A 17,821-nucleotide genomic window follows, 5' to 3' on the forward strand; every position below is an offset into this window, starting at 1 on the left:
TTAGAAACACTATAAGAAATTAGTATAAGCGACCAATAGAATCTCATCAAATGGAAATCAGAGTGAGGCTTTGTACTTCTACATTCCAAAGAGCTTAATACAAATGAGTCTATAGTATTCAGTGTTCCATTCTATAAGGATTAAGGGAAATGGGATGCATTTTTTTTTTTAAGTTGCTGGGTAAATAAGCTCCCTAATGTAAGAATATAGGAGTTGCTTTCTAAATTTTATTGTAACCTGGGATAAATAACTCACCATGTACAGCACCTTTGTGCATCATTCTGCTGAACAGTTTTGGCTTAGAATTAAACAGTGTTGGGAGGTAAGGAACTCTACGGTCAGGTTTAAAGGAACCATGACCTCCTCTAGGACCTGTAGGACAATTCTTCTGAGGTCTTGAACAGGTTCAAGGAACTAGGTAAGCCCCCTTCCCCAATCCAATCCCCCTAATGTGTACTGAATTCCCACCCATGGAGCAAATGTCATGCTGATCCAGGGAGGAACATCAAGGGCTCAAAATGCAAGCCAGCAGTCACTTGGAGTCCTGGGAGGAGACACTGGGAGGCTCCCTTCTTCAAATCAACCACCGCACCTGCTTACTCTCTGAGATCCCAACACCAGATACCGATTTCTTTGGGAAAACAAAGCTCTCTTTAGGGATCATCAAACTATTCAGCTTTTATCAGTCATTTAGACTTAAGAGTGAATTAATGTACACTCCATGATTGTTAGGTAAGGAAGGGCCACAAAGCAACTTTGTCAATTTCAAAGTTTTGCAGAGGGCTAATTCTGATGTTTGAAGGCAGGCATACTACGGACCTACAAGTAACAGGGTAAAAAGGATATACTTTTAATGTTTGCCCTCCTTGGGCTGAACTTGGAAGGAACATCGCCATTCATCCATTCATCCATCCAATAATGAGATGGAAAGATAAAAGGACATTCTACTCAGTGACGATGTCTCAAACCAAATTGGGAAGTATTCTTTTGGAGCCTTCCCTCCTTCCCCACCCCATCCTTAAGCCCCTTCTTTTGTGCTAGCAACCTCATGCTCTCTTACTCTTCCATGGAGGTCAGTTCCAATACACCATTTCTATGCTGTAAGTAGACAACTGATCCATGGAAAAACCACTGCCATAGTTTTTTCAGTTAAATAGTGAATACTCTATTTATTCAGAAGATATGTTTTTAATAGAATTTCATGCACCAGTAAATCAGTACAGTGAGGAGTTACAGGGGTAGGGAATCTCTCTTCAGGAAACATCTCACCCTGTAAGAGCTCTCAACTCCCAGAATCCCCTTGACCCAGCTCAGGTGATTAGTGGCCAAGAACAGTAGATGGGGTTGACTCCCAGTATAATCAGTTGAATCTGCAGGTCTCTGAGGATAAAAGAGAGGAGAAGAAAGCTCTTGTAAATGAGGAGATTATTATATTGGGACTGGCAGTTCCACTGAGGTTTCCTGAGAGACTGATGAGGGAGAGCTGGTGTTGGTGCCTGGTTCTCCCTCTTGGTTACACTCTTCAAGGGCTATGGTCTGGTCTCTTCCATCTGTCTCTGAGTCCCTGTGTAGAGAAAAAGACATGACTAAGGGAGGACCCAAAACTGTTAACCTAAAAACAGGTTGTGTTATGGGGCTTAGATATTCAAGGAGCATTTCTCCAGCAGCCCTGGGTTTATAGAAGGAGGTTGACATGAGGCATTTACCTGGTTCGGAGTCGAGGCCACTTCTTCCACTCTATGGCTAGCACCACCCCCAAGGCTACAACTACCACCACAATCAGACTACTCCGGACAATGTTCCCCACAGTGCACTCCTGAGCAGCAGGCCCTGTGATGATAAAAGAACAGAAACCAGAGTCATGGAGGTTATCACATGTCTGTTCTCCTGACCTTTTTTTGCCCAGTCATCTGGCCTCCTCCAGGATTCACTTGGAAGCCGCATGTTGAGAATGTCAAGGGGTTGGTCAGAGTCAGTGCTTATGCTGAGGCAGAAGCAGCTCTCCTTTTGGGGGGTAGAAGATGCCTTGAAAGTATCCTGCTCACTATCTGTGAGTGAATCTGAGGTCCCACCTCCCTACCATCCCTGGGAGAAAGGTGGCCACACTTGAGGTGTCAGACTACAAACCCTCCCACCTCCACATTTGGGTGGTCTCCATCAGGTCTCCATTGGTGTCTCTGGGATCCCAGGTGGGTCATGCTAAGATGATGGAGGGATTATCCTCTCACCTGCTGCCCCCACCAGCTCCAGGGCATCACTTGGCTCCGACCAGATATCAGGATAGGCCTGGAGGCGGTAGCTGCAGCTATAGTTGCCAATGCCTTTTCCTTCTACGTTGTTGATGACGAAGTCCCCATCCTCTGAGAACTGCTGAGGAGCCTCTTCTCCGTCATGCTCCAGGACAAATTCAACACCTGGCAGGGGTCCTCGGCACTGAAGGGTGATGTCCTTCCCTAGCTTGAACATAGTGCTGGGCCAGGCTGACAGCGAGGGCTTAGGGGGCTTATCTGCAACCAAACAGACAACCAACCAGTGTTAGAAGTGACTCTGAACCTGCTTAAGGCTAACTACTTTAGACTATAAAATCTAGACTATTACTGAGGTCTCTAGGACCTTACCAGTCACCCAGATCTCCAGGAAGTCACTGTGATTGGAAGCCGCAAAGGGAGCAGAATCCAAATAATAAACACAGCTATAGATCCCAGAATCTTCACCTCTCACCGCTGGCATCCAGAAGTCAGCCCTGTACCCGCTTGGCTTCTGTTGCTCCAAAGGCTCTTGAGTGCCCTCCTTCAGCAGGACAAATGTTGAGTCTGGAAGTTCCCCTTGGCATTGAAAGGTCATATTTTCTCCAGGGGCTACAATGGGACCTGGCTGGGCTAAGAGGCTGGGTTTGGGGAGCAAACCTAGAAAAAATTAACTACTGGTCAGAGAGAGGAAGCCACTTTCCAGTGTGCCACCCCTGGAGTCTGTTCAATAAAGAGGGAAGACTGTTGCTTGCCTCTCCTTGAGCTCTTCAAAAACTATTTCCATGAAGTGTCTTGTAGTCCATTCTCTCCTCGCTATGCTCCCATGCCCATTCCAGAGCACCTTCCCCTTACCTGTGACTATGAGTTCCAGAGTGTTGCTAGGCTGTATCTTGATAGGGCTGGTCCAGTCCGGGTGGTAGCAGCAGCTGTAACGCCCTATGCTAGCGCCAGATATATTGGTGATGGGGAATGCCCCGTCATTACTGGTAGATCCCCAGAGCTGCACTGAAGTGGCTTCTCTTTCTTTGTGCAGAATGTACCCTACTCCACGGACTGGCCCCTGACACCAGAGAGTAACATTCTTCCCCACAGGAACCACAGAACTGGGCTCAGCAAACAACCATGGCTTGGGAAACGTGTCTAGGAAGAGATGGAAGATGGAAAGTAGTGAGTATGGAAATTTATCACTAGCTGCATTTACCCTTTACCTTTCTCCTTCTGGATGCAATGGTTCCCCTCTAGGGTCTGGCCTAGCCTTCTACCATCCCTAATCCCTATTCCAGTTGTCTCTGTCCCAGTCTCCTATCTTGTCTGTTCTTACCAGTCACCCAGATCATAATGGGCTTGCTGAGATGCGATCCCCTATTTGACATGGTTGTCTCGTAGTAGACACAACTGTAGTTTCCAGAGTCCTCTGCTCCAACGGTATGGAGGAGGAAGTCAGCTGAGTTCCCTGAGGTGCTCTGGAACTGTAAGGGAACCTGGTTTCCTTCCTGCAAGAGGGCAAACCTCATGCCTGGGAAAGCCCCTTGGCAGCGCAGGGTCACATTCTTTCCAGGAAGCACCACAGGACCTGGCTGCGCCAGGAGAGTGGGTTGCGGGTAGTATTCTGAAATTCAAGAGACCACAACATGAGAGAAGCCTATCCCCCCACATTCTGCAAATTGCTTTTCTAGTGTTACTGTAAGAAACAGTATGTGTTCATCGTAGCAAATTAGAAAATACTGAAGGGGTGCCTGGGTGGCTTAATCCATTAAGCGATTGACTCTTGATTTCAGCTCAGGTCATGATCTCACAGTTCATGGGTTTGAGTCCCACATTGGGCTCTGTGCTGACCATGAGGAACCTGTTTGGGATTCTCTCTCTCCCTCTCTCTCTGCCCCTACCCTGCTCATGTGCATGCACTCTCTCTCAAAATAAATAAATTTAACAAAAAAGAAAATACAGAGAAAACCTAAGGAAATACAATTCTACCACTCAAATATAACCATTCTTTATACATTTCTCTGTATTTCGTTTTCATTTTTTCCTATGTGTACCCATATCATTGTAGCTGTAACGATTTGCATATTGGGATCCTACTGTATGCACAGTTGTGTAGGTTAACATTTTTCACTTAACTTTATATAGTAAACAGTTTCCTATGACGTTAATCAGCCTTTGAAAACTATCATTTGTAATGGCTGCATAATATGCAGCTGTCATTTCAAGGTCTTTGCCTTTTCTCTGAGGGCCATCCAGCCCACCAATCTCTGACAGACCATCTAAAGAAAAAGTGAACATTGAGCCTAAAGCTCTAGGCCAAGCCACAAAAAGATTTCAGAAATAAAGCAACATGAGCTTGGCCTTGGGGACTGGACACCCGCAACTGCCTTCCTTCTTTCCCTAGAAGTGAATTACTTGCCTCTCCCTTCTCCCCTCTCCTTTGACTCCTCTCTCTGTATCAATAATAATATAGTCAGCTGCCTTCCATGGACTGCTTACCATGTACCAGGCACTTTCCTAAGCACGTTCTTGGTGACTTTTATTTTATTTATTTATGTACTTGAACAGGCTCCACGCCCAACGTGGGGCTTGAACTCATGACCCTAAGATCAAGAGTCGCATGCTTCATCTTGGTGACTTTAAGAAAGAGCGCTTTTCCTCTCCTGCTGACAGCCCTTCCACCCACTGTCCCAGGGTCAATATTGTCTCCATCTGCATGCCCCCCCTCCTGACCTGTCACCACAAGCTCCACAGGGTCGCTGGGCTCAGACCAGATAGCAAAGTCATAATAGCGGCAGCTGTAATTCCCTCCATCACCAGCGCCCACTGAAATGATCAGAAAGTGAGCTGCACTGGCCCCTGGACTTGCCCAAGAACTGTCACTGGATGCTATTTCACTTCCATCTTTGTAAAGAATAAAGCTCATGTGCTGGTGGGGAGTGGAGCAGTTGAAAGTCACTCGGGCACCAGGAGTGACCACAGGGCTGGCCCATGTCTTGAAGAAGGGCTTGGGGTACATTTCTAGAAGGCAAAAGACAAAACACAACACAAAACCAAATTAAGAAACCAAAAAGAAAGATAGCTAATATAGCAAACATTGGTTTCTGGAAGTTGCTTTGTTTTCTATAGCATTTCATTCACCAGTAGGTGCATTTAAAAATCAAAGCAAGTCCACTTTGCAGACACCCCACCCCTCACCTCCTCCGATAGATAGCTAAAAGAGTGAACTTTCGCTAGAGCTCTGCTGGTCCCCTGAGGCTCAGTTTGCCCATTTGGGCAAGAAGGGTGAATGGTACCTGTTCCACCTCCCTTGAATATTTGCTCTATATCTAAATAAGATAATTGATCTGAAAATAATTAGAAAACTTAAATCACCCTCCACAAACCCCAGCTATTAATAACGATTATGGCTATTAATATCGCGCAGCCAGAGGCCCCAGCACTCCCAGCGCCACGCCTGCCTGGCTCTAAGATTGGACACAGGCTCCTAGGACCAGCAGCAAAGTTTCTGTGGGGAGAGGAGTGTCTGACCCAGAGCTTTGCCTCCCCCCACTCCTCTCTCACACACCCTTTTCAGTTCTACCTTTTATGACAAGCTCCAGGGGCTCACTGGGCTCAGACCACTTGAAGGGGCGCTTTTCAGTGTGAGTACGGCAGCTATAATTGCCTTGGTCTTTAGCCTCCATTCTTTGGATTGTAAAGAAGGCTTCTCTCCCAACCGCACCAAGTTGCTGGACAGGTTCCTGCACTCCCTCCTTGTACAGAACAAACTCCATGCCTGCCAGCCATCCTTTGCACCGGATTTGCAGTTTCTGGCCCCGGATTGGGGGGGAAGCAGAAATGACAGGTTTGGGGAGCATGTCTGAGAAACAAAATGGGGTGGAAAAGGAGGCCAAAGTTTGGAGGTGGCCAGATGGGACACTTGGAGTCACTTTGTCAGCAAAAAAGAAATCCATCCCGCACTGGCCTTTGACTCTTCCTATAAGTCTGTTCCCAATCCCCTCCCCCATTTCAGGGCCCGTCCTCTCCTACTTGCAGCACAAGCCCCTTGGGCTCCAGGTCAGTGTGCATTATTCCCCTCCCCCCCCCCCCCCAGGAACAGGTTGGAGTCGCAGGGTACTGAGGATCACCCTGGGAGGAGCCTCTGCCTTTTCTTACCTGTGCCCACCAGCTCCAGAGCCTCACTGGGCTCTGACACAGCCATCTCCTCCCACGAATGGCAATGGTAACTCCCGGTGTGGCTCTGGGTCAGGGCGCCAAGGGGGAAGGCAGCCCGGACCTGCTCTGAGGCTGGGCGAGTTGCAATCCACCCGGTCCCATCCTTCAGCAACACAAACTCCTTAGTTGAGCCAGAAGGGCTTCTGCACCAGAGGGTTAAGTTCTTCCACGGGGCAAGAGGGAAGTTGGTCTCTGCCCACAGCTCAGGCTTAGGGGTTGGCATGATTATTTCTAGAAACAGCAGAGTTAATGAAGCCATCTTCCCTCCTCCCTCCCCTCCCCCCTTCTTTGCCCTTGAACCCCCTACCCAGATCACATTGCCCACCTCCCCTTTCAACCCAAACCCAAACTCTTTCCTTCCTTCTGCAGGTGCTAGGGGAAAGAGGAAGCTTATGTCTCAGCTGAGCCTCAGAAAAGCGCAGAAGCTTGGGAGGGGGGCATTTTGCAGGCAGAAAAGCAGAGTTGGAGGCCGAATTTTGCCAGCAGCTTTAGCAAGTGCCCCTTCCTGGCTGTCTTTCCCTCCCAACCAGTCACTCCCTGGCCACTGACACTGACACTCTGTAGTTATTTCGGATCTCCAGGAAGGAATGTCCCAGTCTGGAGCAGGAAAAACTCACCAGTCTCTTCTGTCAATACCCCATTGCACAGTCCTGCAAAAGAAATTGCTGCCAGGGCTCTGCCCCCTCCCGCACGGGATTCCCCCGGCCTTCTGCCCAGGCCCCTTCCCCACCCCCTTGTACTCACCACAGCAGAAGAGGACAGTGACTATGAAGAGCATGGTGACCCCTTGAGCAGTCCCCAGCAACCAGGCTTCTCTAGTGAGACCAGAAAAGAGACGAGAGGAACTGCTGGGGTTAGGGGGAGGGCGGAGAGAAGGGGGCGGCAATTTATGTCATTGGCTTTCTCACCACCCAATAGGGATTGGATTTGGGCAGGATAATGGGATATAATCTTTTCTGACATCGATGACTTTTCTTTTTGAGGACCTCACCACCTACAAACCTCTTGGTCTTTCATGACCCACGTGCCCCCCCGCCCCCTCCCCCTCCCCAGCCTGTATCAGGTGTCAGCTCCCCTTGGCCCCTGATTAGGCTGTTGCTGGAACTGAGTTGTCAGATGTGAAAATGCTTTTGTAACCCCAGCCCTCAGAACCCCTGGAGCTCAGTGTGATCGGCAGCTCTGGGTGGTGGGTGTGGGGGTGGAGGGAAAAATCTTGGGTGTTTCTCAGTCATCAAGTTTAAGTTTGGAAGTTTTTATTATGGCAGTATTGGTCCTCAGACCGACCTGCCTCACCTGCCTTTGTTATGGAAGGGTTGCCTAGGCAGCCGTGGTGAATTACCGGAAGATTGTCAGTGCTGAGCTAAGCTTGTCAGAGAGTGGGATCTCTCTACCCCCACCCAGATTATGACTAGCAATGTGCAGCAGCTTTGGGTTATGGGTCCTGTAGAATTAGATGATATTAAGCCAAAATCCACTTGGCAATTTGTACTTAGAAAACACTGACCCCCCTCCCCTTCCTGATCACGAAAACATGCTTTTCAAGCTGCTTTTTCTCAAATCTGTTTTCTGAACCCATTCTTTGATGCGGTGGTCCTGAGTTGAAGTAGGGCACTTGAAGCCACATTTTTTCTAACTCCTGGCTTTGAGGTTACCCCCAGATGCAAGACTCAGGATAGATTCTAAGGGCAACTAAGACTGGACCCCCACTGAGACCTTTTGTAAACTCAAAGGGTGGTGGTTTTTGCAGAAGATTTAGGGGGCTCCCTTCTAATTACCCAAGCACTCTGTCCTTCAGATCCTAGTGGAAAACACAGACACAAATCATAGTCATCAGCCTTTGTGTATTGAATACACAAAGGCCTGTGATAATGGTGAGGGGGCTACAGCCAGGAACTAGGAGGTTGGGGGGGGCTAGATAAGGCATTCAGGGGCTGAAGCCCCCACGAAGCTGGGAGCTGTCATTTGTCTCCTTGTTTTTAAGCAGAACAGCTTAAGCACAAGCCATGGGATCAGAGAGAGAGGGGGATGGTCCAGAGGACTCCAAAGGATCATAGGAAATGGCAGGACAACCTGTTTGTTTCAGAGGAAGCAGTTTGATGCCCAGGCCCAATCCACTGCCTCATCAGATGCCCATCTAGGTTAAGATTATACTCTCAGGAAGCCCTGCACAGATGGTTGGAGGCCAGAGCAGTGGAAATACTGGTTTCTAGGGCAACTAGGATGGACCACAAGGCTCTTTAGCCCTTGAAAGCTAGGAGTAATGATGAAAAGTTGGGATGGGAGTTGGGTAACACCTGGAGACATAGGACAGCTTGGCTTCTTACAAGAGAAGAAGTTCAGACTAAGTTAATGTGGAAGACATCAATCATCTCTGAGGGGCTGAGATTTGGGTACTCTCCCATTGGGGGGGAAATCAATGGATGAGGTTCTGATTACTTCTCATCTCTTAGAAGTATATGTTTCTCCACCCTCTGGCTTGGGTGCTGACCTCTCTGCAAGGTGAAAGAGAAACAGCTGGGATGAGAAAGTCTTGTCTTTGACACCCAGAAGGTGGGGCATACAAAGGGTGTGACCCTGTGACTTGTATCAAATAGAGCATGCCCTGTGTCTGAGTTTCTGGGGAGCCTGGACTGAGCTATATTGAAAAACAGGAGGCTAGGACAAGACAGTTACCTGATTCTGAGTCTCCGACACTTCCACCTTATCCACAGCACTACCAACAGCAAGGCAACAAGCTGCATGAATAGGGACAGCCTGATAGCTTCATTCAGAACGTAATTCCAGGTGAGAAAGCCTGTGGCTAGAGAAGACCAGAAGAAGGGGCCTTGATAGAGAAAGGGGGAGGCAAAAACATTCAGGGGAGGGGTGACAGGGGCTGGTTCCTGATGGTGAAGGGAAGGTGAATAGAAGTGGCCTTCTTTTTCATAAAGAATGGGAGCTTTGAAAGTATCCTGCTCACTGCCTTTGAATGATTATGAGGCCACCCCAGGGGAGGAGTGCACAAACACGAGGACCTTAACTTATAAGCCCCTGACTCCCCTTTCCATAGCTTTCTGGGCACTGCTCTGGGATCCCAGGGCTATCATGACCAAAGCCACGGAGGGGCATACACATGAAGAGCTGTCCTCTCACCTGCTGGCCCCATCAGCCTCAGGGGCTCACTGCGATATGACCAGATGTTGGGGTGTGCTTCTATGCGATAACTACAACTGTAGGTCCCTGTGCCTTTCCCTTCAGCATTACTGATGATGAAGTCTCCATCCACCGAGAATTTTTGAAATGTTGCTCTTTCCTCCCATTCCAGAGAAAATTCGAGTACTGGATGAGGTACTCGGCACTGGAGGGTAATTGCCTTTCCTAGCTTGAACACAGTGCTGGGCCAAGCTGACAGGGAGGGTTTGGGGGGCTTATCTGCACCAATCCAGAAACCAGAGTTAGAATAAGTGACCTTGAACTCAATACCCCTTCCCCCAACAAATGTTTCCCAGCTTCCTATTTGATCTTTTCTGCTTTTCCACTTCCACTAGATCAGAGGTCTCAAACTTTGTGCATCAGAACCTTTTGGCCCACTCCTCAGTGCTCTAAAGACTCTTGGGTTTCTACCTTCTCTCAGGAAGACCTGACACCTGTGAGTTTCCCCTGGCCAGAAGGAAAATAACTTTTCCAGGGGACACAATGGGGCTAGGCCATGCTGAGAGGTAGGACTTGGGTAGCAATCCTGGGAGAGAAAATACCTAAAGTTTTTGGAGAAAATTCCACACCACCTTCCTAGTGTATTTTTCCTTGGCTCATAAATCCAAGAGGGTATAGGGCTGCTAGCTCCTTCTTAGAATACAATAATGGTGATAAAAACACACATTTGTTAGCACTTGCCTACAACCACGAGCTCCATGGTGTTGTGTGATGTCATCCTGATGGAGGTCTTCCAGGAGAGGAGATAGAGGCAGCTATAGATGCCAGCATCACTGTAGGTCACATTGTTGAGGAAGAATGACTCATCGTCATCAGTGCTGGCAGTATCCAAGAGCTGAAGTGGTTTGTCTTCTCCTTTCTTATAGAGTGCAAGCCCCACTCCATCCACTGGCCCTTGACACCACAGGCTCACGTTCTGACCCATTTGGACCACAGGACTGGGCTGAGCAAGTAGCCAGGTCTTGGGGAAAGTGTCTAGGACAAGACCCAAAATAGAAAGGGCTAGTAGTCTGCCTCGCTTCCCACCACTAAGGGTTCTCTTCCTCCAGTCCACCCTTGGCAAATCCTAAGCCCAGTTGTACAAATTCTGCTCTCTTCCCCACTGTTAGCCCTGGCTGCATGACCAGGTTCTCCAGGAGGCCCAGAGGGAGTTGTATATCCTTAGCCCCTAACATAGATGAATGGCATTCCCCTCTCTTACCGGTCACCCAGATTTTCAGGATATCACTAAGGAGTGAACCCCTGTATGACCCATCATAGTAAAAACAGAGGTAATGTCCAGCATCATGGATTTTCAAAGCCCGAAAGAAGAAATATGCCTCATTTTTTATTGGCCTCTTGCGGTAAAAGGATTTGTCCAAGTCTTCAAGCCTTATTAGGGCAAATGTCATTCCATAGATTGGCCCCTGACACCTGAGGCTCAGGCTTTCTCCAGGTGCCATAATGGGCCCAGGATATGCTGTCAGAGTTGGTTTGGGATAGAGTCCTAGAAAAGGGAGAGACCCTGAATTAGCAATATGTTGAATCTTCCCTATTATCTTCTAGTTTTATTTTCCTAGTTTTTTCTAAAGACAGGGAGTGGTAGCTGAAGTTTAGCCTCTACTCTCTCTCCCTTCCTTGAATCTCAGTCTCTTCTAGGAGATAATCCAGGGCATGTCCACTTAGGCACCTCCCCGCTCACCAGACTTAATCAGATCCACCGAGCTCTATCTATGTATAGGGCTGTGTCTCCGTGGAATAGCTACATCTGTAATTGCCTGTATCTTTAGGTTCCTGGAATGCCAAATGTACTTCTTCCAACCACCCAAGAAACCAAACTTCTTAAAGTGTACTTTTGATGCTATCTTTGTAGAGCATGAATACTACTGCAGGAATAAAAATGGCTTTCGAACACATTAAGCCCAATAAGACCCTACTTCCAGCACAAGATAGGAAGAAACCAATAAGGAGGGATTGGCCAATAAGTCTTCAACCCAAAGAAATCTGTTAATGGGGCCACACCCTCTTTTCCATGTACTGTTCCCCTAAGGGGATGATACTACAAAATAAGGGGCGGGCCTTACTCCCATACCATTCCTTCTTACCCACTGCCATCCCAGGTAGACCCACCCATCCATTATTAGAAAGATCAGCTCTGTCATGTGCTCATTGAGCATTTAGGATGTAGCATTCAGGCATCATGTAGGTATAAGGGTTTACAAGTAGACACAGTCCCTGTCAGCAAAGAGTTGATGGCCTAGTGAGGGATAACCAGCGAGTAGGTAACTGCCAAAGTGTATCTTAGTGGAATCTACTCTGGAAGGACATTCGTGCAACAAACATCCATACACACAGTTCAAACAGTCTTTGTTATTTGATCCTCAATAAGAAGCTATACTAATGAAATTAACATCTACCATTTATTGAGAACTTATATGCCAGGCACTGTACATATATTATATTTAGGCAAATCCTCACAACAACCCTGTGAGGTAGGCATTATTCTCATACCAGTTTTGCAAATCAGGAAACCGAGGCACAGAGGGGCATCATACAGTAGGTTGTATAGATACCGTCATCCCATTTTAGAGTGGGGGAAACCAAAGCACAGAGAGGTGAAGTGACTTGCTCAAGATCACACAGGGAGGTGGTGTCAGAGGTTGAACTAGAAACCAAGATTACTGCTTCTAAGTCCAGGGTACCTTTTGTTGCGCCACGGCTTTCCCCAAGCCTATTGATGGGGATTGATGGAATAACTGATGCAAATGTGGCCAATTCTGTCTAAAAGCATCTAGGCCATGGGGTGGGCAAATTGGGGCTCGGGTGTGCGTCTGGCATTTGAACATTTTCAGGAGACTTCTGCTGTGTTTAGAGGTTGACTGTCTTATCAGATTTACATATACAGGACTGAAGTCATTTATGAAGCCATTTCTAAAATACAAACTATCACCTTTTACCATTTTTGTTTATTTTTATCACCAGCACTTGCACAATCCATTCTGTTTTCCACACTTACAAATAATAATCACAAATACAATAAAAATGCATTTAAAATTTAAAAACCAGCTTATAAGACTGCAGTGGCAGTGCCTGGCACATATTAAGTGCTCAATAAATATTAGTCAAATGAATGAATGAATGCATCATGTTCAATAAATAGAGAACAACAAAGCTGTGATGAGTTGAAGCTGCCGCACACTTGGTTGGGCTCACTCGCTAGCAAAGTGATTGGCTCCCACACATCTGCCTTGTAGAATGTGGGATTCTAATTTGCATCTCAGTAAAATGTCACATGACTGTAGCTCAGAGGCCTTGCAGGGCCTAGGACCTGGCTAAGAAAAGTAAATTCAGAAAGCCCGGTTCATCCAGCCATGATCCCTGGGACAACAATCATCAGACCCCAGCAGCCATAGCCACACCCACCTGCCACAATCAGCTTCAGGGGGTTGCTGGGCTCTGACCACAGAGTGGGGAGCATCTGGATATGAGTGCGGCAGATATAAACCCCTTCGCTCTCAGGTGTCATGTTGGCAATGGAGAATATGGCCACTGTCCCAGTTGGGATTTGGTAATCCACGGGCTCTGCATATCCCTCCTTGAACAGCATGAATACCAAATCCTGCAGCCAGCCATGGCAGAGTATGTTAACATTACATCCAGGAAGAGGGGAGGTCTCAGCCTGGATCCAGAAGATGGGCTTGGGCAGCTGACCTAGAAGGAGAGAATGAACTAGAATTCAGGTAGAGCAAGGATAGTGCTGCTCAGTGAGCAGCAGAGGAGAGTGCTACTTAAAGAAGACTTCCCTTTACCATCCTTATTTGCCACCCTTCCCTCTCCCATCTAGGGTCTCCCCTATGTTCCAGAGACTGCAACCTCATTCTGCATTGCCTATAAAGAGTAGGCACTTACTGTGGAATGCCTGCATGTATGCATTCATGCATTTGAGGTAAACGAATGAATTAATTAAACAAATCATGCCCTGCGAAGGCAAGTTTGAATTCCAGGAGCTGGAGTTTATTCTTGACTATCTGTCACTGTCTTCTTACCTGGTGCCTCCAACTCTAAAACTTTACTGGGCTCTGACCAGCCTGTCTCCTTCCAGTAGCAGCACCTGTAAAGACCTGCATTGTACTTAGTAAGGGCACCTAAAGGGAATGAAACTTGGAAGGTCTTGGAGGAAGGGCGGATCCAGGTCATCTGTGTCTTATCCTTCAGCAGCAGGAACTTGCTTGAAATCCGAGAGGGGCTTTTGCACCAAAGTGTTATGTTCTCCCAAGGGGCCTGAGGGTAGTTGGTCTCTATCCACAGCTCTGGTTGTGACTGCATCACTGTCATTTCCAAAGATCACAAAGATGTGAGTGGTCCAACACTCTCCCTCCCACAGCATGCCCCACAACGTCCCTTAAAATCAGCTGTGACCCCGATTCCTTTTTTGGTCTTCCCTCGGGGACAAGAGTGTCTGCTCCTGTGGGAGATGGGATAGGGACCCCAGGATATTTGTTCAAGGGATTCAAGTGAGTTGGGGAACACAGCACAAGTCTGGCTTCCTTTCCATCTGAGGTAAAGCTTTTTATTATTCTGTGGGAAACCAAGTCACGAAGTGAGGGGCTCTGATTCCCAACCAGCTCAATCTGGGAATTATCTTTGTGGTCTCAAGGCAGTTATGTCCAGGGGCCATGGAGGCAGCTGATGTCTCGGAACCTCCAAGAAGTGGCAGGTTCCTGAGGTGGTGCCACCTGAGGTGGCAGGACTGACTTACCTATCGATGTCATACCCAGACTCAGCCCTGAAAAGAGAGAGAATGGTAAAGGAGGGCCCACACACTGACCCCACCAACTCTCATTCCCCAAAAGTCTCTCCTCCCACCCCAAGGTGTCCACTCATAGGGGTACCTGTGACAGGATCACTTGCCCCTCACCCCTTCCTTGTACTCACGAATGCAAAAGAGCAAGACAGTAAATGTCCGCAACATGGTGGGTCGCTGCCCTGGCCAGTCCAGGGTCATGGGGCCTCTGGTGCTCAATGTGCACTTCAAGTCTGGCACGGCTCTGCCCCTCAGCAGGTGGTGAGATCTAAAAGCAGAAGTATTTTTACTCAGAGGACTTGTCCTGCCCCTCAAAGTTGAGTTTGAATCACTAAACTGCACTTGACAGCCCTACCTTCCACTCCCTCAGAGGCATGAAAGGTACTACAAGGTCACCTGCCCCTTTGCCCCACCCCCTTCTCTTCCCACCCAAGGTCTTTGCTGGCATCTAAGATGTCAGATTGGTTGAAATGTCTGTACATCCCTGGAATCTCAGAGGCCCAGAGGGCAAGTTAATCCAGCCCAGAGGGAGCCCATGGGATGATAGAGATGGGAGGGGTAGGGAGTAATCTTTTTAGATTAGATTAGATAGATAGATAGATTGATTGATAGATTGATAGATAGTCTGAGTTCTCCAACAACCTAGGAAAGGGGGCTTTCCTGCCATCTCCATTTTTCTGGCAAGGAAACTGAAGCTTAGAGAAGATATATTTAATTTGCCCAAAGTCAAAAGATTAAATACTAAGGCCAAAATTCATGTTTAGCTCCAATGCCAATACTCTAAAACCAGTATTTAAATTCCCCCTTTCTTACATTTACTCACCTTTCCCATTTCACACCATCCAGGCCCTCCCTTCTGTAGATTGCCTCAGACGCAGTATTACGCTCATTCTTATCTCTTGCCCCCCCAAAGGTTAAAACTCCCCATCTTAAGTAGGTGTTGGAGAATCAAGGTGCTTGAGCTAATTAATATAAGGCGTAAATGATGTATTGGCTGCCCATAATTTATAAGCAATTTTGTTCATTGCTCCTAAGGATATAGAGAATTGTTTGAATTTCAGAGAATATGGTAAAAATACTTAATTAAATTCAGCGAGGCCTTTTCATTTTCCAAAAACCCCACTACTGACCACATGTGCACAAGATAGACCCTTTATACTTTCTTGCCTCTTCTCCCCCACCACACCCAAAGTATCCATTTGCCAAGGGAAGGTGTATCCCCACTACACACAAACTCAAGCTAACTCTCCTCCACCAACTCTCTCTATTCAGACTCTGAGGTGCTGGCTGTTTAATCCTAGCTCAGGCTCCATAGCTCAGGGGTTAGAGCACTGGTCTTGTAAACCTAGCTCAGTAGAGCGAGGTAAAGGCAGCTCCCAGAACAGAAAAGGGGTGTTTTTGCTTCACCCCAACAGACCCTAGTAATGCAGCCTCTAATCTGTTCCAGGGCTAACACCGGGCAGGTTGGAGGAGCAGGAAAACAAGAAGATTCATTTTCAAACATCTGGGCTGTAGGAAACAGGTGGAAAGTCAGAGATCCAAGGAGACAGTTTCCTTTTGCCTTTTTCACTTTACATTGAAGAAGGATGCTCAAATTACCCTCTCTGGACTTTTTTTTTTTTCTTTTATCCGTGAAGTTGGGGAGAAACACCTACCTAGCATTTTTGTTGTGTTGGATCAGAGATAATATATGTACAAGGCACACAGTAAGCATTTCATTAAAAGGTAGCTATTTTTCTTCTTCCCCAAGGGGGTATTAACCTCGTGTGGCACCCTAACGATGCTCATCCCATCTCAGTTCCTAGAGCCCCTTTTCCCTGCTCTTCTCAGGGCCAGGCCCAGGCCCAGGCTTGAGTGCCACCCTGTTGCTTTGTTCCCCCAGGGCTCTGGGCCAAGATTTATTGGGGAAGCCAGGTTCTACTGCCAAGGGAAAGGTTCAACCTGGGATTCTGCCCAGAAATGCCATCTGAGATTCCACAGTGGCCACTTAGACCCCTAAACCAGGGTTTTGCCTCCTGGGGACTTGAGCAGAATGAAGGAACCTGGGCTTCTCAGCATGGCTGACCCCTCCCCAATCACTAAGGATCCAGCCCAAATGAGGACTCTTGTGCCCAGGGAATTTGGGAAACAGCCGCCAGCTTTAGGTTAATTGGCCACGCCCATTTTGGGGCTTTCACACCCCCACCCCCACCCCCAACTTCCAAGGACTAGCCCTTTTACCCTCTCCTTCTATTCCACCCCAAGCACTTTCCCCACCCTTAGGCAGCGCCGCAGTGCTTTTGAGGGTGACATACCCGAAATGTCTAATGGCTCGCCCCCTGCATAGCTTTGAGGGCTCCAGGAATCAAAGGGGTTGGGCTCGGCGGGGTGCCGGGTACATGCTTCGCTAAGGGTTTGGAGGGAAGACTGAGAAGGAAAAGGGAAGATATTTACAGGGCCCAGAGATTCTCAGGGAGGCAAGGCTGGGATCCGTGGAGGGACGGAGAAAGGGAGGGATGAAGGGGGTAGCGGGTAGAGACTGGGGAGCAGTTTGATTTGCGGCAATTAGTTACAGCAGGGAGACTATTTCGGGGGCTTTTGTTTAGGATCTGATGGCCAGTATTTAATCTTCAGCCACTGGGCTATGCGCTCATTTGCAGGTACTTACGGTAGTTGAAGCCCCGCTCCGATGTTGGAGATTCTCCAGTGAGCTCCTCCAGATGCAGCAAACTGCCCGGCATGAGAGGAGCTGTTTAAGGACAGCCCCTCGGGCTCCGAGCCCCGCCTCCCTCTCTTCCCCCGCCTGCTCGCCTGCCCCGCTGCTCCAACCTCCTCCCCTCCTTCAGCCTGGCTCTGGGAGCCCACCTACACCAACTCTGCCTGACACCTGCAGTCCTCTGATGGCCGGGATTTCTCCGCCCCTCCCAGCTCTCCGCCTCTCTCCAGACTCGCTGCAGAGGTTGCCCGAGCCAAATTCAGGCCCCTGCCCCCTCCCTCTCCTGCCGCTCTGAGTTTCACTGGGTCACGGTATTCTGGAGGGGAGAGGGCCAGCTCTCAGGACTGCCAAAGCTGTAGATCTCTCCTCTCCAGCTCCCAATGCCTTTAAAGGGATCTCGGGTCTTCCTCTGCCCATTTAATGCCCCACTTATGCATGCACGTCGCCACCACGGTTTAAATGCTTACTGTGCGCCTCGGGGCCCTGGGCAGCTATCGGTTCGAGTCTTCATAGCAACCCTACAAGATGTGTTACTTCACTCCGTTTTACAGATGAGGAAACTGAAGCTCAGAGAGAGTTAAGTGAGTTGGACAGCCTCCAAAGTCCAGTTTGGGATAAAAGCCCAGGCTTTGGAGACACAGCAGTTTGGATTTCAGTCCAGGTTCAGTAGCTGAGTGACCTGAAGTGAGTTACACTGTC

At 48.2% G+C, this 17,821-nt stretch overlaps 1 protein-coding gene across 1 annotated transcript; it reads right to left on the minus strand.

Moving 5' to 3' along the window:
* Positions 1-1,223: 1,223 nt before the first annotated feature.
* IGSF1 (immunoglobulin superfamily member 1) lies at positions 1,224-17,138 on the minus strand. The gene is made up of 20 exons (XM_032592240.1): positions 17,075-17,138; positions 14,559-14,695; positions 14,383-14,409; positions 13,670-13,951; positions 13,047-13,334; positions 10,846-11,130; positions 10,326-10,619; positions 9,585-9,863; positions 9,126-9,246; positions 7,197-7,267; positions 7,070-7,102; positions 6,393-6,683; positions 5,818-6,096; positions 4,968-5,255; positions 3,571-3,858; positions 3,102-3,389; positions 2,619-2,906; positions 2,229-2,507; positions 1,707-1,830; positions 1,224-1,564 (listed from the first exon to the last, which is right to left on the minus strand). Exons 2-20 carry the CDS (start codon positions 14,626-14,628, stop codon positions 1,429-1,431), a joined length of 4,011 nt encoding a protein of 1,336 aa, XP_032448131.1. The 5' UTR covers positions 14,629-14,695; positions 17,075-17,138; the 3' UTR covers positions 1,224-1,428.
* Positions 17,139-17,821: the final 683 nt, after the last annotated feature.

Source organism: Lynx canadensis, chromosome X (assembly GCF_007474595.2).
Source record: "Lynx canadensis isolate LIC74 chromosome X, mLynCan4.pri.v2, whole genome shotgun sequence".
NCBI classification, from domain to species: domain Eukaryota; kingdom Metazoa; phylum Chordata; class Mammalia; order Carnivora; family Felidae; genus Lynx; species Lynx canadensis.